The sequence below is a fragment of the Bos mutus genome, chromosome 15 (assembly GCF_027580195.1).
Source record: "Bos mutus isolate GX-2022 chromosome 15, NWIPB_WYAK_1.1, whole genome shotgun sequence".
In the NCBI taxonomy this organism is placed as follows: Eukaryota; Metazoa; Chordata; class Mammalia; order Artiodactyla; family Bovidae; genus Bos; species Bos mutus.
Genome location: NC_091631.1, coordinates 34,050,716 through 34,077,256, shown reverse-complemented (window position 1 = coordinate 34,077,256; position 26,541 = coordinate 34,050,716). Strand labels below are relative to the sequence as shown.

The 26,541-nt window shown below is 39.6% G+C and overlaps 1 protein-coding gene across 1 annotated transcript; it reads right to left on the bottom strand.

Annotated features, from left to right (window-relative positions):
* Positions 1–232: 232 nt before the first annotated feature.
* Positions 233–26,419, bottom strand: ZNF215 (zinc finger protein 215). Its single transcript, XM_070383859.1, has 6 exons — positions 26,257–26,419; positions 17,577–18,134; positions 12,273–12,361; positions 10,737–10,869; positions 10,099–10,194; positions 233–7,417 (listed from the first exon to the last, which is right to left on the bottom strand). Exons 2-6 carry the CDS (start codon positions 17,974–17,976, stop codon positions 6,549–6,551), a joined length of 1,587 nt encoding a protein of 528 aa, XP_070239960.1. The 5' UTR covers positions 17,977–18,134; positions 26,257–26,419; the 3' UTR covers positions 233–6,548.
* Positions 26,420–26,541: the final 122 nt, after the last annotated feature.

Below are 26,541 nucleotides of genomic sequence, written 5' to 3'. Positions count from 1 at the left end.
ATAGTCATTAAAACAAGTTAAAATAGAAATTAAAAGTCACATTATGTCCATAGTTAAAGTGTAAAGTGTTGCACCAGTCCATTTTAGGGTTGGTAGATGTCATCAGATGAAGAAGAGGCATCGCATGTGATTGTTGTTGAAGGTATTCACAGACTTGGAGAAAGTCTTTTCCTTGAAGTGGGGATGTCTACCACGGGACGCCTTCTACTGACGAAGAGGGGAGCGCTCTGCAGACCCAGCAGTTAGACCGACTGTGGAATGCAGCATAGGAGTGAGCCCAGGACAGGAAGACATTGTCTTGAGGAGCCAACGGCAGACTCAGGATATTTGGAGTCAGCAGAAGTAAGCTCACATAGGTTATCATATCAGGTCCATCTAAGAGGTACAAAGTCAGAGCACAGAAAGTAAAGACATAAAATGAAGTCACTTAATTTTGGTCAGGGTGCCACCTCTTAACTCGAGGATGATGTACCCATGAATCAATTTCTGGCACTTTGACAGCTGTGAGAGAAGAAAGAATAACCTGGTAAGGACCTTCCCAGAGAGGCTCGAGGGATGGGCCCCCAGATCCCAATGTTCTTATAAGGACCTCGGTTCTTGGCTCAAATAGAGGCTTGCTTGTCTCGGAGGCTGGGTCAGGCAGGAGTCGTCTCCCAGAGTTCTGTTAACGCCTGTTGAAGAGCTGAGAGCTGAGCTACATAATTAGTTAATTCCAAGGCTTCAGGGTCTATAACAATGTCTGTGAGTAAGGCCTTCCATAAATACATTCAAAGGGGGACAGTCCCTCCTTTTTGGGGGTAGTTCGAGCCCTCATTAAAGCTATGGTAGGACTTTAATCCATTTGTCCTGCGTCTCTTGAGTTAATTTGCGCAGATGTCTTTTGATAATGTCATTAGCTTTTTCAACTTTTTCGGAGGATTGGGGTCTCCAGGAACAGTGTAAGTGATATTTTATTTCTAGAGCTTTAGATACCCCCTGAGTTACAGCAGCTTTAAAGGCGGAGCCATTGTCACTCTAAAGGCTCCGTGGCAGCCCAAACCTGGGGATAATTTTATGGATTAAAATCTTTATAACTTCTTTAGCCTACGACAGGGAAAAGCCTCAATCCATCCAGTAAAGGTATTTACCCAAACTTGTAAGCAAGAATATCCATTAGCTTTTGGCACATGAGTAAAATCGATTTCCCAATCCTCTCTAGGATACTTCTCACTTCGTTGTAATCCAGATTTTGTTAGCTTTTCAGTCTTTAGGTTATTTTTTTGACAAATCTCACACCTTTTGATAATATTCTTTAAAGTTTTCATTTACATTTTTATCTTTAAACAAACGAGAAACCATCTGGTAAGTACTCTCGGCACCCAAATGAAAACTCTGATGTAAACCCTTAAGAATTTTCCACTGAGCATTTTTAGGAATTATTAATCGTCCATCCTCGGACTGTAACCATCCTTTATCAGTAATCTTTGTTCCTCGTTTCTCATATCCTTTTAATTTTTTCTCAGTATATTGGGGTTTTTCCTGTTCCACAGGACCTGTCCAGATCAAAGGCCACTTTTCTGGCTTGACAGTCAGCCAGATGATTACCTTCGGCTATTTTACTCCCATCCCTGCTGTGCCCTTTGCAGTGCATAACAGCTACTTCTTTAGGACAATATATAGCAGTTAAAAGTCTCTCAATCTCTCTGAAATGCTTAATAGGTTCTCCTGTTGCTGTTTTAAAGTGTCTCTCTTCCCATATTGCAGCATGAGCATGTAAAGTCAAATAAGTATACTTAGAATCTGTGTAGATATTTACCCGCTGCCCTTTGCTTAACTCTAGGGCTCAGGTCAGGGCCACAAGCTCCACTAACTGAGCACTGGTTTCCTAGGGGAGAGATTTTGCTTCCAAAACCTGTTCAGCAGTCACCACGGCGTAACCTGCTTTACGCTTTTCATCCTGAACAAAAGAACTGCCATCTGTAAATATTTCCATGTCAGGATTGTCTAATGGGGTATCCTTTAGATCTTCCCGAGCTGCATAAAGTTAGGAATTGAGAACAATCGTGATCAGGTGTTTCATTTTCCTTTTCAGGAAGGAAAGTGGCAGGATTTAGATTTCCACAAACTTTAAGCTTAGTTACTGGTCCTTCTAACAACAATAACTGATATTTAAGAAGCCTACTGTCTGTCATCCAAATATTAACCTTAGAATTTAAGATTCCACTCACATCATGAGAAGTCAGTACAGTAAGGTTTTGTCCATTAACTGTTTTTAAAGCTTCAGGTGCTAATAAAGCCGCTGCCCCAATTACTCTTAGGCAGTGGGGCCACCCATGTGAAACTACATCTAATTCTCTGTTTAGATAAGCAATAGGTTGCTGGTGAGGCCCTCGGGGTTGTGTCAAAACTCCCAATGCCACACCTTTTCTTTCAGTGACAAACAAATTAAATTTTGACCCTGTGGGCAAGCTCAGAGCTGGAGCTTGCAGGACAGCAGTCTGAAGAACCTTAAAAGTCTTTTGAGTTTCTGGAGACCAAACCAGTTTGTTGGTTTGGGCCTGCTGAGTTTCAGCTATAAGTTTATATAAAGGCCGGGCAAGTTCCCCATAACCCGGGATCCAAATGTGACAGTAACCTGTGATTCCCAAAAATCTTCTCAACTGTCTTAAAGTCATAGGTAGGAGGTGATTCAGTATAGGTTTAATTCTCTCAGGGCCTATGGCCCTAGTCCCTTCTGATATGATTAGGTCCAGATATCTAACAGATTGTTGACAAAACTGAGCCTTTTTTATTGATGTCTTGTAACCACAGCCTGCCAGAAAGTTTAAGAAATCTTCTGAGGCTTGCGAACAAGCTTCCTCTGTCTCAGCACAGAGCAAAATATCATCTACATATTGTAACACCACCGCTTCAGAGCTATTAAAGTTTTGTAGATCCCGTGACAAACTTTGTCCGAATAAGTGAGGACTGTCACGAAATCTCTGGGGGCAAAACTGTCCAGGTTAACTGAGAAGCTGGCTGCGTAGGGTCTTCAAAGACTTACTGAGATATATTTGGCCCGTTCAGCAATTTCAGACAATAGAGTATAAGGATTAGCCACCACGGGGTGTAAAGGAACTACAGCCTCATTTATTATTTGTAAATCTTGAACTAGTCTCCATTGACCATTTGATTTTTTTATACCCAAAATAGGAGTGTTGCAAGGACTGTTACAGGGAATTAATAGTCCCTGCTCCTTTAAATTTTTGATGATGGGTTTTAACCCTTTCTTAACTTCAGGTTTCAGTGGATACTGCTTGTTATGCGGAAATACGTGTGGGTCTTTGAGCTTAACAACTACAGGAATAGCATTTTGTGCTTGACCCACAGATTTTCCATCAGCCCATACTCTAGGATTTACATTTTGTTCAACTAAAGGGAGAGAAAGGAAGGGCTCCATATTCATGAAAACAGAGGCATGGACCTTGCTCAGTATATCCCTTCCCAAAAGGGGTGAGGGAGATTTTGGCAGGATCAGAAACTCGTGTGAAAACAGCACAGAACAATCCCACTTCTGGTGCCCCTCCTTTGCACAGTAATAGTAAGCCCATCCCTTTTCACCTGGGCCCCTCTGGGCATTTTTCTCAGGCTGTTTAAGAACGTTTTTCATAGCCATGGCGAAGGCTTCCGCCTTTTCCTTTGTCTTTTTTTTTTGCCTTTTTTTCTTTTCCTCATATTCCCTACCATAATAAGACTGTCTGAGCCAGTTGTAACAGAGAATCTAAAGACTGATTTGGTCCATAGGCCTGTTTTAATAGCTTACTGCGGATATCTGGAGCCGACTGAGTGAGAAATCTATTCTTTAAGATCACTTTTTCCTCTTCACTTTCGGGATCAATCTCAGTGAATCTGCGAAAGGCTTCTCTCAGTCTATCTAGGAATTTACCAGGAGCTTCCTTCTCCTCCTATTCTATGTCTGCCAATTTGCCATAGTTTAAAGGCTTAGAACGCGCCTGCCTAAGTCCTTCAAGAATACATCTAACAAAATGACTCTGATCCCATCTTTCTTTAGCTGTGTTGTAGTCCCAGTCTGGTTCTATAGTTGGGACCGCCTGACTCCCAGTGAGGAGGGCCACTATCTCGTTCTCCCTCTTCCCTACTGATTTATTACCAAGCCATTCATCTCCATAAGCAACCGCTTTTCCCAAAACTCGAATCTTTGACTTGGGAGTCAGCGTTTGTCCCAAGATATACATCACATCCTTCCAAGTGAGGTCATAAAGCAGAGTAACACCTTTAAAAGCTCTAATATATTTTTCTGGGTCATCTAAATAGTCTCTCAGATCCTCCTTGATTCTTTGTATTTTTTGATAAGAGAAAGGCTTATTAACTCTCACAGACTGATTATTCTTCCCAGTGGGTGTTTCATAAAGAGGCAACAGCTTGTGTGGCTATTCCTCAGTCTCTCTGGCTGCTCTGCGCATATGATCCCAGGGATAGATTGGAGAAACCTGTTTTTCTTTTTCTCTCTGCCTCCTGTCCTCCATCTCATCTCTTACTTCGATGGTCTAAGTTTCTACTGAAACCAGAGTAGTCTGAGGTCGTACTGAGACAGGAGTTGTTTGGACCTCCATGTGGGCAGTTTGAATCCCAGTTTGGAGTCCCCGGTACGGGGGCAAAGTAAGAGGACAGGAGGGAGCTTGGGGATCAAATCTATCCCAGTTTTTCAGGATACAGTTCAAAGGAGTGAGGCTGGTATTGTTAGCTCCCATCTGTAAGAGAGAAAAAAAAGCGACCAGCGCCATTTTTTCTACCGGAGGCGTCCCTCCCTGCTGTAGATGGGGGGTGTAGACAGACGTTACACCAAAAGCTTTTCCTTCCTGGTCGGACTTAGTCTGTCCCTTACCAATGCAGGCGCTGTACTCGTCCCTCCCGGTTCTACCACCGAGATGGGGTGGGGATGTACCAGGGGTAGACTTGATAGCATCCCTACTTGACGTCCAGCTCTTCCCCTTTAACCTTGTTTGCCTCTGATGTCACCCGGGGTGAATCAGAGTAACCTTCCGGAATGCCTCCCAAGCTAAGACCGCTGTGGGAAACATTCGTCACCTGAGTGCCTGTGCACGACCCTGAGTATTTCCTGACCACAATAAGACTGACACGAACATAAAACTGAGATGTTCTTTTCTAGCATCACCACACCATTATAACAGCCTCCTCTGATCCACTAAGAGCCGGCATTACCAAAGAAAAAAAACCCAGTGCAGTCCCAATCTGAGTAACCTTTAACCTCAGAGATGTTCTGGGAGCTAGAGCTCCATCTAGCTTCCGAACTTTCAATTCCTAGCGAGGCTAGGCGCGTTATTGGCCACCAATCCAAGTTTGGGACCTAAGCCACCGTACACAATAACAGTATAGATCACAAGTCCCTTGAAAGTCTATGATCCAATAGATTAGGTTCATACTTCTAATTCCCAAAGAGTTATGAAATGGTCAGAGACCGAAAAGTTTGACCGAGAAAGGAGAGTTCGGTCCACACGCTTTGCCCATTTCTGGTCGGTTCCTGAAGGAGACATTGGGCGCCTCTTGGCATTGGCAGGTCGGTATAACACCCCGACAGGTTTCTGCCATAAGCTGTATGAGATCACCGTGGAACCGCAGAGCATGGCTCCTTACTTGCTTCATGCAGGGCATGCCATTCATTCACACAAGCACACGGTAGAGTTAGTAAAGCATGGCAGAAAACGTGTTCACTAAGAGAACAAAGAACTAAAGCTCCAAGCATCCTTACCCTGTCCTGAAGGATCCCGGACGAGCCCCCAAGATGAAAGGTTGTTGTTGAATCACGGGAATACACTGGGATTCTTGGCCCCCGGAGGAGAAGAATTCAATCTGGGGCCAGAGACGAGGCTTTATCGCTCAGAGCTTTTGTGTAATAAAGTTTTTTTAAAGTATAAAGGAGATAGAGAAAGCTTCTGACATAGGCATCAGAAGGGGGCAGAAAGAGTACCCGCTTGCTAGTGTTAGCAATGAAGTTATATACTCTCCAATGAATCCAAAGAATGTCTGGAGCTTGTAAAGACCTCACCTGACCTACTCCCATAATTTACATTTTAAGATAACAGAATTAGCCAGAAGGTTTAATCCAGAGACTGTCCTTAGGCAGGATACATTATTGTTATATAATCCTAAGGAATGTGGAGAAAGAAAAAAAGTTTGTCCTTCCTTCCTCCTTGAGAATTCCAGACCCCTCTCTCCTTGGGGACTCCTAGACTCCTTATCAACCTGCCTAGGAAATGACTCTCTCATTGGTAAATGGACATCAGAATGACGACAAACACTACCACGTTGCTGTGTTTAATTCCGAACCCTTATGGCTTCATATGAAACCTGGAAAAGCTCCCTCAGATTTCTATCCAATTTATCTCCAGTATTAATTCATTCATATCAATTAAAGAATACTCTCTGACAAATATTTTCTTCCATTTACTATATGCACAGGATTCCTTCCAGAAGAAATTCACAGACTTTGAATGAGTTTTGCACTCTGACTGAAGGAATCCCACATTGTTGCTATCACAGGACTTCTCTCAAGTATGAATTTTTTGGTGTTTAAGCAGGTTTGAACTTCTGTTAAAGGTTTTCTTACATTGCTTACATTTGAATGGTTTCTCTCCTGTATGAATTGTTTGATGTCGAGTAAGTGAGGAGCCACGGGTGAAGGATTTTCCACACTTAACACATTCATAGAGATTATTTGCAGAATGGAGTCCTGGATTTTTATTACTGTCTTCATGCTCACTGAGGGCTTTTCCACATTGATTGCCTTCCCAGGCTTTTGTTGCAGCGTGAATTTTTTGATGCTTTGTAAGGTTTGAACGTCGGTTGAAGCATCTTCCACATTCACTGCATTGATAGGGTCTCTCTCCTGTGTGAATGATCTGATGTCGAATGAGTGATGAACTGCGGCTGAAGGCCTTTCCACACTGATAACATTTATAGAAATTCACGGTGGTATGACTTTTGGGGTGCTGAATATCTGTACTCAGGCTCAAGGCACTCCCACACTTATATTCTGAATGCTGCTTACCTATTGAGTCTAAATTAAATTCAAAGTTAGTTTTAAGCTGATCACACTTTGGGGAATCCTTTCTCATAGGAATTTCCTGTTGTGTATCAAAAATTGACTTAACTGACTTAACATCAGCGCTTACCTTATTTTCACTATATTCAAAGTCTCCCTCCTCAGTGTACATTATATTAGGAATGAAAACTTCTTGTGGCAAATTTGTGTCCCAGGGTTCCTGATTCCTATATAACCAGTCATCACTGTTCCAGGCATCTACAGGAAAATGTTCACCTTCGGTCAATCTTGTCCTAATCACTGCATGGGATGATTCTTCTCCAGAAATTCTCTGTTTTGGGACTAATTCCTGATTTTCTGAAATTCTCTCTCTGTCTAGAAATAAATAAAAAAAATGCCATGAACTGGAAGGAAAATTGCTTAATTAGGAAAGGAATGCTAAGCCACATAATGGTATACACATATCTTATGGATCTTTAAATACAGAATTGAAATGTGAGGTGGGGTTAGAAAACAAGGACTATAGAAGAAATAAATGAGATAAAAATATTAAAAAGAGGATGAGATCATAAAATATGAGGAGAGCTATTTAGGAATACTAAGGAGAATACACAGAACTTGGCAGAATATCAGTATATACAGAGATGGCATGGCATATCACATTTCAAGCCATCACTGGTTCATAACTAGTCTGTAAGAGTTATACCTAATCTTGCTTTCTCCAATAACTTGTCTCTTTTAACCCAAGCTGTTTGAAAAAATAAGCCCTTCTAAAATACCAATTTAATCATTTCTTTAGGAACATGTCTAAATTTATAGGCCCTGTACCTTAACCATCTGAAAGCAAACCTGCAATCATAGTGCCCCTATTATCTTTATGGCAGCAGTTATTCCCTGTATTTAACAGAGGCAGAAAGAACTGAAATATATGATAGCAGGAAACTATTCTTATTCTGGGTGCAAAAATCACTCCTGATTCTAAAAGTGCTCAAACATTTTTCTATGTGTTTCTTAGGACTCAAAACTTTACCTGATTCAGGTTGGGTTTTTCTCTTTTCACCTCTCTTTAAGTTTCTGTATTTCTTTTGATAAAGTTTCACTTCCCTTCTCCAAATTCCCTTTCACTTAGTTTCTGTGTGTGTATATATACACACACACACATACACACACCCAGTAAACTGTGCATTCTAGCATTTCTTTAAATTTAAATGAACTTTCTTTCTCTTTTTCCACATAATTTCAGATATGTCTAACACTGCTGTCTTCCATGATTTATCAGTAGCTAAGTAAGATCTTCAGCTTTGCAGTTTCACACAGTTTCTAGGACATCTCCGCTTGACCATTCCTACTCTCTTCCAAAACTCAACAAATGAGAGACTATCTCCCTCCATGTGGAAACAGCTTCCCTTGACATCCTCATTTTTGTTCAATGAGTCACTGGTCTTTTAACATTTACACTGGAGTTTATAAAGAAAACTTGAATAACCACGGCTCTTCATCTCTCACATCTAATCTGTCCTTAGGTAATACTGTTTTACTTGATGAAATGACTTTTACCTCAAAGCAGCTCCCACTGATACATCCAACTTTGTCAAGTATATATCAATTCAGCCTCCTTTAGTCTAATTTCTAGGCGCAATCATCATTTGTCTATACAATGCCCATGCTAGAACATAGACTATTAAATCAGAGTGTCCCAGGGTGGAGCCCAGGCATATACTGGGAATCCTGACTGCAGTCTTCCTGTCTCCACCTCACCAGTGTATGTTGGATCTGTGGGAGCAGATAACCTGTTCCTTGAAGTCACAGGTTTTCAGAGCAAGAGGAATCTCTTCCAAACCTGGACTTAATTCACAGAATGAGTTTCTGGACTTCAAACTTGATGCCATAATGAGATGACATCTGGGGAGAGAGTAAATGTAATTAACGAGGAAAATGAAGTCAATTTGTGGTCAGAGGACAAACTACAGCAGATCAAAATTATGGCACGTTCTCTGATATGCTCTTCAGAGAGAAGTGCAGGGTTTTTTAGTGTTTTTTTTTCCTTCCCGGGGAATTTGGGCTGGTCCTGTCCCTGCTTAGCCGACAGAATGTAGCAGAAGTGATACTAGGCTACTTCTAGGCCTGGCCTTCAGAAGACTGACAGCTTCCAACTCCTCTCAGGAAGTTTCCTCTCAGAGCATGGCTGCTGTGCTGTGAGGAGCCCTTGCCTCAGGAGGCCAGGTACAGGTATTCTGGTCCACAGGACCAGCAAAATTCCCATGACAGCCTGCATCAACCTCCGGCTACGTGATGAGTCATCTTGGCCATTCCATCCCAGTCAAGTGGCCAGAACACCGCATCCTCAGCCAACATCATATGGAATGTAAGAATTCCTAAGTCAACTCACAAAATTGTGAGAATTACTAAGATAACTGTTTTAAGTCACTAAGTTTTAGGATGATCTGTAAGAAGTAATAGATGATCAAAACCATAATTGTTCTAGCAGTATTTACTGAACAGCAAATTTCCTGGTTGTATTTCCCTAATAAATATGTTCTCCTTACATTTGTACAACTCATTTTTCACATAAATTTCTCACATTTTTTACTCCTATTTAAAAAATCACTTTAATGTATTTTGTTATTTTCAGTGCACTTAGTTCTAAGATGTAGAAAACCTACTAATATATTTTTATATCTGGCCATCGTACAAAATCCTTAACAGATATAATAATTTTGATACTGAGGATATATTTTGATAAATATAAGTGATGCCTAGCTGCATTACTTTTCAGTACACCAGAAACTAACACAACATTGTAAATCAACTACACACCAATTAAAAAAAAAATAAGGAGTCTGTGTTTCTAACCCACACCACTGTTTTGCCTGTTCACATAAGAAAAAAAAAAGTCTGTGAATGAAAAGCAATGACTTTTTTTCTTCAAAGTTTAGCTGGTTTGTTGTCACCTCCTAACTATCAACTCAAACCCAACTCAAACTGGGTCATACATTATCTGTGTATTTAATGAACAGAAGCTTCTTACAAATGCCTCAGATCTGCCTGATTCTTACCAAAAACAGCTGTTCTTGGGATTTCTTGCTCCATTATCCAACTTTCTTTCTTACTCTCCAACTTGGAGGTCTCAACTGGTTTGGAAAGTAGATGCTCTTTTCATGGGGAAAAGGAAACAAAGACATTTCAGACATTTTTACAGGGAAGAGAATTCAATCCCAAAGTAGTAGTCTCTGAGCTGCTAAAAGGTAAGGCCAGTGAACCTGTGCATTTCTAGCTCTGCGTCAGAAAGGACTCTGAATCACATTCAGCAAGAGCATCTGCTCTTGTTCCCAAAAGTTATTAGAAAATCTAAACCCAAACTCAAATATCCTCAACCACTTCAGCAGTCCTAGTTTTTAACAGAAGTTGAAGAGACTACTGGGCTTCCCAGGTGGCGCTAGTGGTAAAGAACCCACCCAAAAATGCAGGAGACATAAGAGATGAGGCTTGGATCCCTGGGTCAGGAAGATCCCCTGGAGGAAGGCATGGCAACTCACTCCAATATTCTTGCCTGGAGAATCCCCATAAACAGAAGAGCCTGGCAGGCTACATACAGTCCGTAGGGTTGCAAAGAGTTGGACACGACTGAAGCAACTGAGCACGCATGCATGAAGAGACTACTAAAGGGCAGATTAGGTAAATACACAGATACTACCTTTATGCAGTGAATTCAGGTTCCTATAGTTCTCCAGCATCACATGCCTGTACAGGTTCTTTACAGCAGGGTCCAGTTGCCCCCACTCTTCTTTGCTGAATTCCACAACCACATCTTCTAATTTCACTGGTTCCTAAAACATTAAGTTCCTATTTAAATAAAGGTCTCCAAAATATCAGTATTACTAGAGAAGAAATGAATTTGGAAAGAATAGGGTAGGTGGTCACAATATATACAAATATACAAAAATAATTGATAGGACAGTGTTGGGAGTTCTAAGTGGTAAAAATCAAGTTACATGAGGGCCTATCAACTTGGTACTCTGTGAGGGCTGCAAAAGGAAAATGAAGGGCCGTCCTAACTCTAGATGAGCTTATATTTTAATTGAAGAGAAAAAACAGTTGGAATAACTGTGGAACAAAAAATTACTATAGAGTACAAATAACTTACACAAAGAGTTCAGAACAGGAAGAGTTTAAGGTAGAATTGTAGGAAATTTGTAATGAAGATGTAGGCTCTGCTAGAAGAGGGAGCATCTCTAATTAGGAAATGCAACCTTTTGATGCCTCATCCTTCAGGTCTCAGAGCCCAGTGTCACTCTGTTAAATACGTTTTTTTTTTTCCTCTGATTACCCAACAAAGTGGCCTTCTTCCTAATCAGTCTACTGGGTTATGTTTATTTTTCTCTGTAATAATTATTACTATCTGCAATTATCTTATTTGCTTGTATTTGTCTGTCTACTTCTACTAGAATATAATCTCCATGAAGGCAGGTGTTTTGTTTTCTGTCATATTCCCAGCCCTTAGAAATGTTAGGTACTGCAAAAATACTTATTATAAAGGTCCTCATCCCATTAGTTGTTGCACTTCTCTGTTCAGCACTCTTAACCTTGTCCTTCTAGGCACCACCAATCACACTGAAATACAAATCACACAAACCGTCCTCTACCTCAGAGCCAGTCTTTGTGAATAAGCTGTCTACATGTGTTCTGCCTACTTCCTCACTTTTCCTCTCCTCAACCCTCAACAATCTGGCCTCTGTTCCCATGCATGCGTATATCTCCTTGACGCTAAGAGAACAGACACTACTCAGCTGTACTTTCCTGAACTTTTGAAGAACTGAAATATGAAATGTACTTGAAAATGCTCATCCTTTGCTTTCAAGGTGACATCATATTGACCTGGTTTTCCTCTACAACTTTGGTCCCTTCATTTCAGTATCCTTTGAGGTTTCTTCTGCTCTTGCCTATTAACTGACATTGCTCAGGATTCTGCCCTTGGCTTTCTTCACTTTGAATTCTAAGCATTCCCTGGGGAGGCCCTATGCCTACAGTTTCAGTTATCATCTACAATCTTGAGGGCATAGATGCACAGAGAATATACAAAATTAAATATTTTCCAAAAAGTGTATCATCAACTAAAATGGGTCCAGTGTCCTGTGGCAGAGTAACAGTCATGCCCTTATGTTTGGCAAAAGTTCAAAGACCAAGAGAGAAAAGGCAGGATGTTTCAATAAAGACTGGAATCCTAATTTACCTGGGATTTGCCTGTTATTAAGTCAGCTTCCATTTTCTCTTTCTTGAAGCTCCCTTTCTGATGTAGGACAGAATCCTTGCAGGTTATACCTGAAGATGAAGAAAACATTAGGGAGAAATATTTTTCCCCAGAGAAACTTCTAATAATTACAGCAGTTTCACCATGCTACTTCAGAAGCTTGAAAAAAATGTCAAGTTCTACCAGCAACCAGAATCTCCAGGGGTGGGGCCCAGATTTTTATTTAATTCTTTATTATGATTTACTTTTTGACTGCACCATGCAGCATGCAGGATCTTAGTTCACTGAACCAGGGATGGAAACCACAACCCCTGCAGTAGAAGCGAGGAGTCTAAACCACTGGACCACTAGGGAAGTCCCTGATCTTATAGTTTTAAAAAGGTCTAAAAGTGATTCTGATATTCTATTAGGGGTGGAGAACTACTAGATCAGAGAGAAGAGGGAAAATAGTACTTTAATGCCTCATCTGTGGTTATAGCAGATCAAAAAAATAATAACTATAATCTTGTCAAAACTAAATCCTAATTAAGGCTGAGCCACCACAGGCTGTAATTCTACTGGGAGCTAATGATATTTTACCTAACCAATCACTTCCTCAAAGACATTGGGGATTACTTTGCGCAAGGATTCTTTTCCTCTAAGTTGCTTTGTGTATACTACACACAGACTTAATGACTCTTAAAGACATAAAAATCTTTGCGGCAACCAATTCTGTTCTCCAGCCCTTTGGTGAGACATATATACATATATATATACATACATACATATACATACATACACCCAAGGGCTAGTTTCTAATGTTACTCCAAGATTCATTACTTACACCACTAATCCTCAAATGTCAGTCTATGGACCAATACTGGTCTGTAACTATTTCACCCTTATTGATTCAGGGTGAAATAAGAAAAAACAAAAACAATGCAAGAAATATTTATGAGACCGTTTTGTAAATAAAGGCAAAATTGAGGGGAAAAAACCCCAAAATTTCAGCAACATGCCATTTGAATGTTGCCAGTGAGATTATACTCTGTTAACTTTATTCAGGCCTATAACACTTTGTGAAACCCCGGTCCCATAATTCTTCAGACAGTGACTACTGCATTTTTTAGTCTTGTCATTCTTAGAAATATGCAAGATATATCTTGAAAAGATGCAAAAGCCTTAAATCAACCATCCTCCATTTTATCACTCTCACTGAGTACTGTTTCCTTTCCATAACTCTTTTCCCTCCTGACCGCCTTTCTAAACCTTTACAACTGTGTTCTCTGAAACTCTTATGCCATTCAAAGAAAAATTCACAAATGAATACATTCCCAAGCTCTTTTTATATTCTTTCTCCCTTTTAATTTAAAATGGATCTTGCCCACCAAACACACCTCTTCTCATTCTCCACTACTATGGTCTTGGTAGTTGCTTAGATATAGTCATACTTTCTCCATCCCCACTTCCTCAAAAAGATTTTTTACTTGCTTGACATTTTTAAAATTACTGATTCAATCTCTTCAGCTATGGGTTCAGAATCAGTTTGGGTCGTTTTGGAAAATTTTCTATTTCATCTAAGTTTTCACAGTGTCCTCTTTGATTTATGCAAGTTTAATAATAATCCCCCTACCTTTATTCCTGATCTCAGTGATTTTAGTCTTTTTTTTTTCTTGATCATTGTAGCTAAACTTTTATCAATATTGCTAATCTTCAACTTTTAAAAAATTTTATAAAGCCTATATTCTTTGTTTTCTGTGTCCACTTAAGTGTCTTTCATCAGCTTAGTGGTTAGCTAGCGATTCCACAGAGATTCCCTTAAATGCTTGAAACAGGGAGAGGAAGCCTGGCGTGCTGCAGTCCATGAGGTTGCAAAGAATTAGACATGACTGAGCGACTGAACTGAACTGTGGAGGGGGGAAAACCTCAAAACCATTCCCTAGCCTTTGTAGATGGGCTGTCTGCACAGGGAACGCCTTCAACATTTAGCCAGATAGTTATCACCTCTGCTTGAGCGGAGCCTGAAGACTGGACAGAGGTGAGAATCAGGGAATCCTCAGGTCTTTTAGAACACATACCCAGCCTCCTAGATCTCTAAGAATTTGTAGGAGCTTTCAAATCCTTTACTCCCTAAAGCACCTTTCCTCCCAATCTTTTTGTTTGTCCCAACTGTTTATTTGCTGTTCTAGGTGGCAGTAGTTAATACAGTTTTCATTAAATGTTTTCAACAAATGCTAGCCAGTAGCCTCTCAGCCCTGAGAGGTCTGTGTATGCTTAGTCACTCAGTCCTGTCCAACTCTTTGCAACCCCATGGACTGTAGCTGCCAGGCTCAGTCCATGGGATTCTCCAGGCAAGAATCCTGGAGTGGGTTGCCATTTCCTCCTCCAGAGGATCTTCCCAACACAGGGATTGAACCCAGGTCTCCTGCATTGCAGACAGATTCTTTACTGTCTGAACCACTATGGAAGCCCTCCTGAGAGATCTAAGTTAAGTAAAAATAAAGGCAAACCCTTTAAGTGGATTCTTCAGGGATCCACAGCACGTTATAAGAAACCAAAAGCCTTTCCCAGTCCTGTATTACCCTGCAACCTCTTATTTCCTTCCCAACTAAACTTCTCAGGAATAGTCTATAATCATTATCACACTCTCACCTCATATTTCATTTTTTTTTTACCCATGTGATAGGCAGAATAATAGGCCCCTTGAAATATTCATGCCCAAACCCTTGGATAGTATGGGAAAAGGGATTCTGTAACATTAAAGATCTTTGAGATGAAGAAATGATTCTGGATTATCTGGGTGGTCTCAATCAAATCACATAGTTCTTGAAAAGCAGAGAACCTTTCCCAGCTGTGGTCAGTGAAACAGAGAAAGTGAAAGAATGAGTGTGAGCAACTGCATGTGTGCCAGCACACACCGTGACAACAGAATGGAGTGTCAGAGAGATGGCAGTGTGTAAAGAACCCAGTTCACCATGGCCAGTTTGAAGATGGGGGAAAGGGAGCAGGAGACCCAAAAAGAAACTAAGAACTGCTGAAGCCTTGATTTTAGCCCAGACAGACCCACGCTGGACCACTGATCTAACCAACAATTTCAGTCAATTATTTTCAGTACTCATTTTTATAAGACTTTTTTTGGTTGCAACAGTGTTCAACAATCCCTTCTTTCAGATTTCTTCTTTCTTAGCTCAAGACACCAATCTTGCCTGGTTCTTTGACTTTCTGGATTACCTTTCTAGCCTGCTTACCTTATTTTGAGTTTTCTTATTTTTCTCAGTCCTTCATTTTATTTACTTTTTAGATAAAGACTAAATATAACTCCAACACCTATATCATCACTGTTTCTAATTAATAATTCTTAGTCAAATATCCAGTCAATTGCCTCACATGTTTGTTATAAGGTCCACACATTCACATGATCAGTTACATATCTTTCATGTTTCTTTTAATCTCTAAATCCCTCTTCCAGGCCCCTCCCTACTTCCTTAGAATTTTGTTCTAGAAACTGGATTGTCTTGCAGTTTGTGACAAATTAGATTTTACTAATGGCACTCCCATGGTATAGTTTAACACGTTCCTCTATCCTCGATCTATGTTTTCTCTAATGGTAGTTGAAGCTATGTGTGTGCTCAGTCGCTCAGTCATGTCTGACTCTGTAATCCCATGGGATGTAGCCCACCAGGCTCCTCTGTCCAGGAGATTTTACAGGCAAGAATACTGGAGTGGGTTGCCATTTCTTCCTCCAGGGAGTTATATCTATACCAACTCTTAAATACTGGGTCTTCCTAAGAATCTGTATTTCTTCTACTCCTGTTCATACCTATAAGTTTACATATTTTTCCTTCTTGATTTTAGTGCAAAAAGACCCACTAATTTACAGACATTTAGGACTATAATTCATATTGTTTTAAGTAATAAAATTAATGGTAACATGTTATAGCAGCAACAAAAACTACTAAACTTCTACTAAAATGGCTTCAACATTAAAGCCAAATTGTTAATTACATATTAGATGGTTCATTGTGGCTGTCGCACAAAGACCTCAAATTCAATGTGTCACATAATTAATATATCAATCTCTCTTCCAACAAAATCTGTTATTTAACACCCCATTCATGCAAGCCAGAACATTTATCCCATTCACAGATAATATGTAAATCCTTCAGGTTCAGTCTCCTGTTTTCCCAATGCTTCCTTATTCTCTAACACTTGATCTACTACAATAGCTCCTAACTGGTTTTCCTATTTTCAGAGCTCTCAGTGCTGTCCTTTATTGCAGATGTTAATAAACTATTCCTATAAAGATCCAGATTATAAATATTTTATTTTGGCTTTGCAGGCCATACAGTCTCTGCTATAACAATCAACTCTAGTCATAGCAGGAAAGCAGCTATAGACAAAATGTAAACAAATGGGATGTACCCGTGTTCCAATAAAAATTTATTTCCAAAAACAGCTGGCCTGTGGTCATGGTCTGCTGACCCCTGCTCTACAATGAAACCAACAGAGTGTTTTTGAAAGGCAAATCAAATTGTTTTACTCCCCTACTCAATCTCTGAGTTCTCAGTTCAGCCTTCCTAGTATAGTAAAGTTCTTTATGATCTGGCCCTTGACACCATTCAGCTTCAGAAAAAGTTACTATGCTAAGTGAAATAAGTCAGACTGAGGAACACAAATACTCTATGATATCACTTACATGTGGAATCTAAAAAATACAACAAACTACTGAATATAACAAAAGAGAAACAGACTCACAAACTAGTGGTTACCAGTGGGAAGAGGGAATAGGGGAGTAAAGGGGTAGAGAATTAATAGGTAAAAATTATTATGTATAAAATAAGCTACAATGATATATTATACAACAGAAGGAATATAGCCAATATTTTATAATGACTATAAATGGAGTATAATCTTATAAAATTGTGAATCACTATATTGGAAGGACTGATACTGAAGTTGAAGATCCAGTACTCTGGCCACCTGATGCAAAAAGTGAATTCACTGGAAAAGACCCTGATGCTGGCAAAGATTGAGGGCAGGAAGAGAAGGGAGTGAGAGAGAATGAGATGGCTGGATAGTATAGCAAACTCTGGGAGACTGTTAAAGGTCAGGGGAGCCTGGCATGCTGCAGTCCACAGGGTTGCAAAGAGTCAGACACAACTTAGGGACTAAACAATAACATATCATAAATCTCCCACTTATATAATATTGTACATCAACTATATACAAATAAAAAAATTTTTAAGATAATTTTTCCTCATATGGGAGAGGGTCAACTATTCTACCTCCAATTTTCTATATTCTCACCTTCATCTTCAAGCATATCAATCACATCCTGTATGAGGCTCACCACTTCTTTGCTATTCTTCGGATGTTGTAAATTCACCCAAGTCCTGACTTCTTCAGGGAGAATTGTCAGGAACTGCTCCAGCACCAATAGCTCTAGAATCTGCTTCTTTGTATGAATTTCTGGTCTCAGCCACTGAAGACTGAGCTCCCAAAGTTGGCTCAGGGCTTCACGTGGCCCAGACACTTCCAAATACTGGAAATGCCTGAATTTCTGACGAGAGGCCTCACAGTCATCTGTCTCCATGACTGCGATGGTTTCCTGCTGCCAAGACGTATCTGCTCTCAGGACCTCACTTTGTTCATGAGGAGTCAGGTTATGAGGCTTTGAGATAGTCATCAGCTTGCTCAAAGGCTGCATCCTCCTCCACAGAACTCCCACTGCAGTTCAAATTTGTCTTACCAGAAGATTCTAATAATTCTCAGGCTGGGGCTAAGCACTTGTGTACAATGTATATATGCAGTGAGAAAAGTTCCAGGAGCTTCAGACACACAGCCAATATTCAGGTAACTGAGAAACTGGGGGGAAAAAAAAAAAAGACATAAATGAGATCTAGGCCAAAAAGTATATTCCCAGACTATAATAATTAAAAGTTTTCATTTGTTAGGATTTGCTATGAACCAGTCTGCAATGTGCAACAGGGAGATCTTAGGCTCAACCCAGCATTCAAGACTTATAAGTCTACCACACATCATATTTGGCGCCAGCTACTAAGAAGGCTACTAGACAGAAAACAAAGCTTGCTAGCAGAGGACTGAGGAACTAGAATTTTTCTTCAGTGGGAGTTCTCACAGAGTATAGCTCAAGTGCAAGGCAATGTGGCCCATGCAGGTTGGGCAGAAAGCACCTTGACTGAAAGGTTCCTTCCACAGGACCAATATCTAACAACTCTACAAGTGAAGCTCTCAGAGCTCCCCAAAAGAGCATGCCTGATTATAAGAGTCACTACAGTCAGAGAAGTTCAGATCCAACTTTCCATCTGGTTTACAGTTCTCCCAGTCCAGATGCAATTTACCATTCAGGAGTCATGTTTATTGTAAGCCACTAGGCTAGTGGTTCTCAGGTGCAATTCTGCCAACACAGAAAATCTGGCAATGCCTGGAGACAGTTCTGATTGTCACAAGTGGGGGCTGTTACTGGCATCTAGTGGGTATAGCAGGGAAGCTGCTAAACACCCTGCAGTGCACATACATCCCCTTATAAAAAATAATTATCCAGCCCCCAATGTCAATACTTCTGAAGTTAAGAAACCCTGATATAGTCAATATATAGTAGTTAAGAGTACACACTTTGGAGTCGTAGACATGAGGTTAAATCCAGACTGTACTAGTTACTACATGTATGAACCTGAGCAAATTGTTTCGCCAAAGTCTGAGTTTTCTCAACTGTAAATGAATGTAACAAAATCTGTCTGATTGAATTATAGGGATTAAAAGAACACTCACCTCACTTCTCAGCAGATAGTAAGCATTCAATAGATTATCATATACTATCATATACAACACAGATATGTCTGCCTATAAGTATACCTTACAATCTGGCCAAAAGTTTATGTATAAAAGTATTTCCTGACCTCATCTACTGGCAATGTCCACCTGAATAGATCAATCAACATTCAAGTAAGGATTAATAAACAAAGTAGGAGAAGGATATATGAAGGCCTTTGAAATGATGGTGCAATAGAAGGAAAAATACACAATGCGAAAGAGGACAAGAAAACATTTTAGAATACGACATTCCAGGGGGGAAAAGAAAAGGAGTTTGGAAATAAGCAGAATCCATAAGACTTAAGGCATAAGAAAACATGCTCCAGTTGATAGTTATTTTCCACAAAGGCAGAAATGAACAATTCTGATACTGATATACACTGTGCTGGAACTGAATAATAAGTAAATGGAGTGCAGTTTCTGAGAGCCAGGTTTCTCAATGTTTGAGTGGGAGTTTTCAGACAACCAAGGGAAGGAGGCCAAATGATCCATGTGGTAATGAATTAGAGCTGGAGATATCAGTATGAACTTATGTTTAGCTTAATACAGTTAAAGAAGGTTACATATAGAAATATTTACAGATATATGACTATATAGGGGTTAGTATACACACATATATTTCCTTGCTCTGTCAGCAGAGTAGGCATAGAAGAACCCTTAACTCCCAGATCTTGGTTTCTAAAACCATTCTTCAATAAGAGGAACCAGAGTTCCATGGACAAATGGATGCTTTGAGGACTGGGGTAGTGAAAGGTTGTTGCTGAAAGACCTGGGGGTTCTTGGCCTCTGGAGGAGAATTCAATCCAGGGCCAGAGACAAGGCTTGATCTCTCAGAGCTTTTGTGTAAGTTTTACTAAAGTCTAAAGGAGATAGAGAAAGCTTCTGACACAGACATCAGAAGGGGGTAGAAAGAGTACCCCCCCTGCTAGTCTTCAGCTGGATGTTATATAGTCACTAGCAGTCTGTTAACGAAAGAAAGGAATGTCTTAAAACTCAGAATGGCACCAGGCCCCTCATCCATAAAATGCATTTTGGGATAATCTTGGCACCAGATGATTCATCCCAGGCCATAAAACGATTGACTTGAACCTTGTGGATGGGCAGATTACCATACAAATAGTTTCGTTTACATAGATTAGGGGAACAATATCTGAGTATAACATACTGGTTTGTCAAGTAGGTTCTGAGCCTTTAGGCGGAAAGGACTTGAGGACAGCGTCTGGGGTAAATGCATAGTATATTAGCATAGCTTAAGAGAAACATTTCCATAAGAAAAACGCATTGGTTAACTCACGGTGTGAGAATAGTTAACTTCAGGTGAAACCAGATGTCATTATGGCAACACATTATTTTAAGAGAAACCTCCTTTTAAATTTGTATAGAGAAGGAAAAAATACACTAGTTTGTTTCCTCCTGCCGCTTAAGAGAGATAAAAACGTCTTACACTTGCAGCCTATTTCCTCCATTTGGAGACCCCTGGCCTTCCTGCCTGTTACCCTCTCAGTAGGAAATATATAAGATGAGTCTGGCACATCTTAAAGTGCCAGAAAGAAAAGAAATGCTCAGAAACAAAACAAAACACATTTACTGGGGCATGTCAAAGGCACACAGAAGCTAAGTGAAAGAGCTCCCAATGGCCAAAGCTGGAGCAGCATGAACAAGTGAATGAAGTAATACTGGATTATAACGCAAACTATAAAATAAATACCCTTAAGCCACACTAATATACATGACTGAATCAACCAATAAGTGTGGAAGAATACACAAATCTCCCACGAGAAGAATTCCAAATATTTACGTACTCAGCCCTCCAGGAGGTAGCGCATAACTCTCCATTGAGTGTGGGCTCTTTGTAGTGATTTCCTTCCAAAAGAGTACACTATGGAGAGGGAGAAAAGTGCATTTATAGTGGAGAAAGGGCTTCCCTGGTGGCTCAGACAGCAAAGAATCTGCCTGCAATGCAGGCAACCTGTGTTCAATCCCTAGGTTAGAAAAATCCCCTGGAGAAGGGAATAGCTACCCACTCCATTCTTGCCTGGAGAATTCCATGGACAGAGGAGCCTGGTGGGCTATAGTCTCTGGGGTTGCAAACAATCAGACATGACCGAGCAACTAACACACACACACAGGAGAAACCTCACAAACGCTATTTCAACCAGGTGACGAAGGGTAACATCAATAGTGGTAAGTCACATTAACAGTATGTTTCCTTGAGACAATGTGGTGGAAATAGCACTTTTCTCTCTGTGATCTCCCTTCTCTAAACCAATAACTCCAATCTAATCATGAGAAAAATAATCAGACAAATTCTAATAGATGGGCTTCCTTTAAAATACCTGACTTATACTCCTCAAAATTGTAAAGGTCATTAAAGGCAAGTTTGAGAAACTGTTATAGCCAAGGAGCTTAACGATATAAAACAAATAAACAAAATATGGCATCCTGGCTGGGACCACGGATGAGAAAAAAGATATTAGGTAAAAACTAAAGAAATATGAATAGAGTATGGGCTTCAGTTAATGTATCAATATTATTTCATTAATTGAAATATAATAAATAGTATTTCATTATCTCATTAATTGAAACAGGTGTACCATACTAATTTGTCACTAATAGAGGAAATGGTTTGGGTATATGAAACTGTACTTTCCTGTAAATGTAAAATTGTTCTAAAACACAATCTTTACTTAAAAAAATAAGAAGACACTTGCCTGATGTCTACAGATTCAAAAGGATGTATTGTAACAAAAGAGAATTAAAAATCCTGTTGGTAAAACAGGAATGAGATGAAAGTAAGTATCAAAGTAGCTTAGCAGACTCAAAATCTTGACTGGAAGCAGTAGAAAGCAGAAGTGACACTTCATCGAACCAATGATACGACAGAAAAGCCTAAAAATGTCTCCCAAAATATGGAGGAAAAGGGAGAAAAAAAATTTACGGTAAAAAGTAAAACAGGAGAAAAAAATTTCAAATCAAAGTGATCCATGCACATGGCAAAAGGAAAACAATCAAATGGCGCATGAGAACTTTTATGATAAAAATCAACCATTTCCATCTTACCTTAATTTCTATGTCCAGATTTACTCCACAGAAGTGGTTTTTGTTTTTTTTTTTTTTTTAACTGATGAAAGCTTTTATGTTTTTTTCTTTGAGTTACGGGGGATTTCTTTCACTTTGAAGAATTTATTTTTATGAAGAAACAAAAAATGTTTCTGCTAGTCACTTTAAATTTATAAATTATTCCTTACTGATGGTTCTCTTCCCATAGCATTGTGCTTGTACAGTTACAATATCATTTCAAATTTCTCTGAAGATTTTCCTGTTTCCTAAATTCCCTTTGATTCTGTGATCAAGGTTTTTAATCATCATGGTTTTTAGACATCTAGTGTTCCCCAGTTTTCTGCTCATATTTAAGAATAAAGCTTTAGGTTGATTATTCTAGATTGTCATATGAATTTCTACTTCTTCTGTATCAATAGACTGGTTTCCTAATGGGTATTTGCCCTGAATGGGAGACTTACCAAGAGCTATGTGAATATCTTGTCACCCTGCTTATTTAACCTAAATGCAGAGTATATCATGAGAAATGCTGGGCTGGATGAAGTACAAGCTGGAATCAAGATTGACAGCAGAAATATCAATAACCTCAGATATGCAGATGACATCGCCCTTACGACAGAAAGTGAAGAAGAACTAAAGAGCCTCTTGATGAAAGTGAAAGAGGAGACTGAAAAAGCTGGCTTAAAACTCAACATTCAGAAAACGAAGATCATGACATCTGTTCCCATCACTTCATGGCAAATAGATGGGGAAGCAATGGAAACAATGACAGACTTTATTTTTGGGGGGCTCCAAAATCACTGCAGATGGTGACTGCAGCCTTGAAATTAAAAGACGCTTGGTCTTTGGAAAAAAATCTATGACCAATCCAGGCGGCATATAAAAAAGCAGAGACATCACTTTGCCAACAAAGATCCATATAGACAAAGCTATGTTTTTTCCAGTAGTCATGTACGGATGTGAGTTGGACCATAAAGAAGGCTGAGCACCAAAGAATTGATGCTTCCGTACTGTGGTGCTGGAGAAGACTCTTGAGAGTCCCTTGGACAGCAAGGAGATCCAACCAGTCAATCTGCAAGGAAACCAGTCCTGAATTAGACTGGTTGCTGAATTGGACTGATGCTGAAGCTGACACTCCAATACTTTGGCCACCTGATGCAAAGAACTAACTCCTTTGAAAAGACCCTGATGCTGGGAAAGACTGAAGGCAGGAGGAGAATGGGACGACAGAGGATGAGATGGTTGTATGGCATCACTGACTCAATGGACATGAGTTTGAGGGAGGCCTGGTGTGCTGCAGTCCATGGGGTTGCAAAGAGTTGGACGCGACTGAACTGAACTGATATGAATATCAGTGAGACATACACATTGGCAGGCTTTGATTTAGGGTGAGAGGAGGAGCTGGCTGTCAAGCTATGGGCTCCCTACACAACAGAGTGAAAAGATTTTACTATAAAAAATGTCAACACCAAAGCTAAAAGTTTTTGTTATCCTCAGATGGTTTATTCAATTTATTTAGCAAAGAACCTTTTGTGGGAAGAAGGTGCTGGAGCTAAACTGCTTCTCTATGCATGTGAAAAGAGGGCTGGGAGTTGGGGAGATAACTGGAATAGATGTTTCACATGTAACCCTTCACTCAATCCCTATCTTCTTTTTGACTCGGCCTGCCTGCTCTGTTGAAAGTTTAGGATTCACACAGGCAGATGAGTTTCCACCTTCACTGTGGTGGTAGCCTTTGCTAAACTGTTTCTTTAAACCATATTTTCACTGTCTTGTAGAAATATTTGAAACCATTTATATACTCATTAAGATCCCCATTAAATGGGGACACAGGGCAAAGTGGATCAACTAAGGAAAGATTCTTTGATCCAACACAAACCTTCTCCAAAACTTTAGGAATGTACGGGTTTATTAAAAAAAAAAAGTTCCAAGTGCTGAAGAGGTACCACTCACTGAGTTTCAGCAGAAGAATGAACTATGGGCCCAGACACTTTAAGAATTAATAATATACAAGGAGAAAAAAGAAGAAACAGTTCACAGATCACATGTTAAAAACAAAAACCAAGGGAGCATTAAAAAAAAAAAAGTAAATTTAACAAACAAAAATATCCATTGTAATGATAAATGCACTGAGTAAAAATTTAACTCAATTACATAAAAACTCAAGAGACATCCAATAGAACTCCAAAGCTTAAAGGGATGATTACAAAAATAACAAGCAAATGTAAACAATAAAATATGCAGGGATAAACTGAATTAAGATATATATTGAACTGAAAGCTCAAATGAATGAAATTAGACAAGGAGGAAACTTTTAAATGATTGAAGGCACAACTCATGACATTATGACTACTACTATCTGTATCAAATCACATAACTGAAATATATTTATAGCAAAACTTTCAGATAAGAGAGGCGATCAATAATAGCACAATATAAATAGGAGACTAAGACAACTTTTTCAGTCCTTAGCAAATAAACTAAAATTAACAGCACAGTGGACATGAATACGCTTACTTTGATATATAAAACCAGATAGAATGTAATTTCTATTCAAGCTCTTATGAGAATGCTTAAAAAAGCCGCTACTTATTAAGGTACCAAAACTCTTCAATAAACAAAAGGTAAACAAAAGTTGTACAAACCAAATTTATTATCAGAATGAAAACTAGCTCTTAACACCATGTAGAAATAGAAAAAACAATTTCAACTACTTTGAAATTTAACGTTTGCTTCTAAAACACAACTCAAATTAATTAAAAAACACTTCAAACACCGCACTTCAAAATCTATATAGCACAGGTCAAGTTCTACTGTTAGGAAATAGTGAAGCTTTACATATATAATTAAACAAGAATGAGATGAACTACACATTCAACTCAAAGAAAAAGCATCAAAATACGCTAGGGATTTATAGATTAAAAATTAATAAATTACTCAGTATAAATAATTATAGAGCTAAGAGGGCAGGTTAGAGATGCTCAGGATGACATGCTGGCTCTTAAAGATTTCAAAGGAGGGAACAGTCTGGATGATAAACGGACCAAGGTACCGCCATGACTGCAAATAGCTTAAGTGGTCTGTTTAAGGGACGAGCAATGGAATAGTCATGAACTGTTTAAGTTTAAACTCTAAAGTACTAAACAGACACCTTTAGGGACGATGGTTAACTCAGGATGAAGAGTTAAGGCGCTAAGCCAGTAACTCTAAAGGAAGGGCGCAGTAAGGCGCAGGTGACAGGAATCTGGGAGTTAGATTAAATAGCCAGCTGACACAAGTTCAAATGATTTTACAGCGTCAAGGAACTGGAACAGACGCTAATTATGAGGAATAGGTAGTATCTGTAAGAAGGGTTGTTTTTAATCCAATACGTCATAGGCAGAGCAATACCCCGAGGTAAGGAGAATCTTATCTTCCGAGATTAGCTTGTAAAAAGGAGCATAAAGCAGTGTGTCAATAAGCATTTGAATAAAGAGAATGCTTACAAAAGCCGCTATTTTATTAAGGTACAAAAAAATTCTTCAATAAACAAAAAGTAAATAAAAGTTGTACAAACCACGTTTATTACCAGAATGAAGACTAGATCTTAACACCAAGTAGAAATAGAAAAAACAATCTCAACTACTTTGAAATTTAACTTTTGCTTCTAAAACACAACTCAAATTAAAAACACTTCAAACATTGCACTTCAAAATCTATATAGCACAGCTCCAGTTCTACTGTTAGGCAATGGCGAAGCCTTACGTATATAAACAAACAAGAATGAGATGAATTACACATTCAACTCTAAAGTGAGAAAAAAAACAAAAAATAGGGATTTATAGATTAAAATTTAATAAATTACTCATTATATTTACTACTAAATATAAAATTACTAAGTTACTTTCAGCGCGTGGCCAGGAATGACTGAGAAAGCAAGGCAAGTTGGAATGAATTTTCCTCCATTGATCTGGAATCCAAGACTCACTCCAAAATCAAGGTGCGCGTGCGCAAGATATATTTACCAGGGTAAGCGCCTGGAGACCGCCCGCATCGCAGAACTGAAGGGGAGACAGGGGATCTGGACGTGGAACCTAGCCTTGCCCACCCATACCTTGCTTACTTCTCTCCCACGCGCTGACTTCCTTCCACAGCCCAGGCCTCCACCCCTGTCTGGTCGCGCCCTCCTCCAGCGTCTCTAGCAGAAACTGCAGAGCTGGAATCCGAGCAACTGCAAACAAACCGGAGGCCCGTGCGTTCCTCCTGGATGCCCTCTAGCGAGATTCCCAATTCCACTCACCCGCCTCCTCACTGCCCGCTGAGCCGCGTGATACCTCCAAGTACCGCTCCCAGCCAGGGCTGGGTTCAGTCACACCCAGGAGCCACTTCAGAGGAGCCG

What these genes read in the sequence shown, in the direction of transcription:
- ZNF215 (XM_070383859.1), bottom strand. Translation starts at nt 17,976, where the DNA reads ATGCAGCCTTTGAGCAAGCTGATGACTATCTCAAAGCCTCATAACCTG. An exon ending in TAATAACAGGCAAATCCCAG is followed by an intron (nt 10,870 to 12,272) that starts GTAAATTAGGAT and finishes TTAATGTTTTAG; the next exon opens with GAACCAGTGAAATTAGAAGA. An exon ending in CCTGAATTCACTGCATAAAG is followed by an intron (nt 10,195 to 10,736) that starts GTAGTATCTGTG and finishes CCCCATGAAAAG; the next exon opens with AGCATCTACTTTCCAAACCA.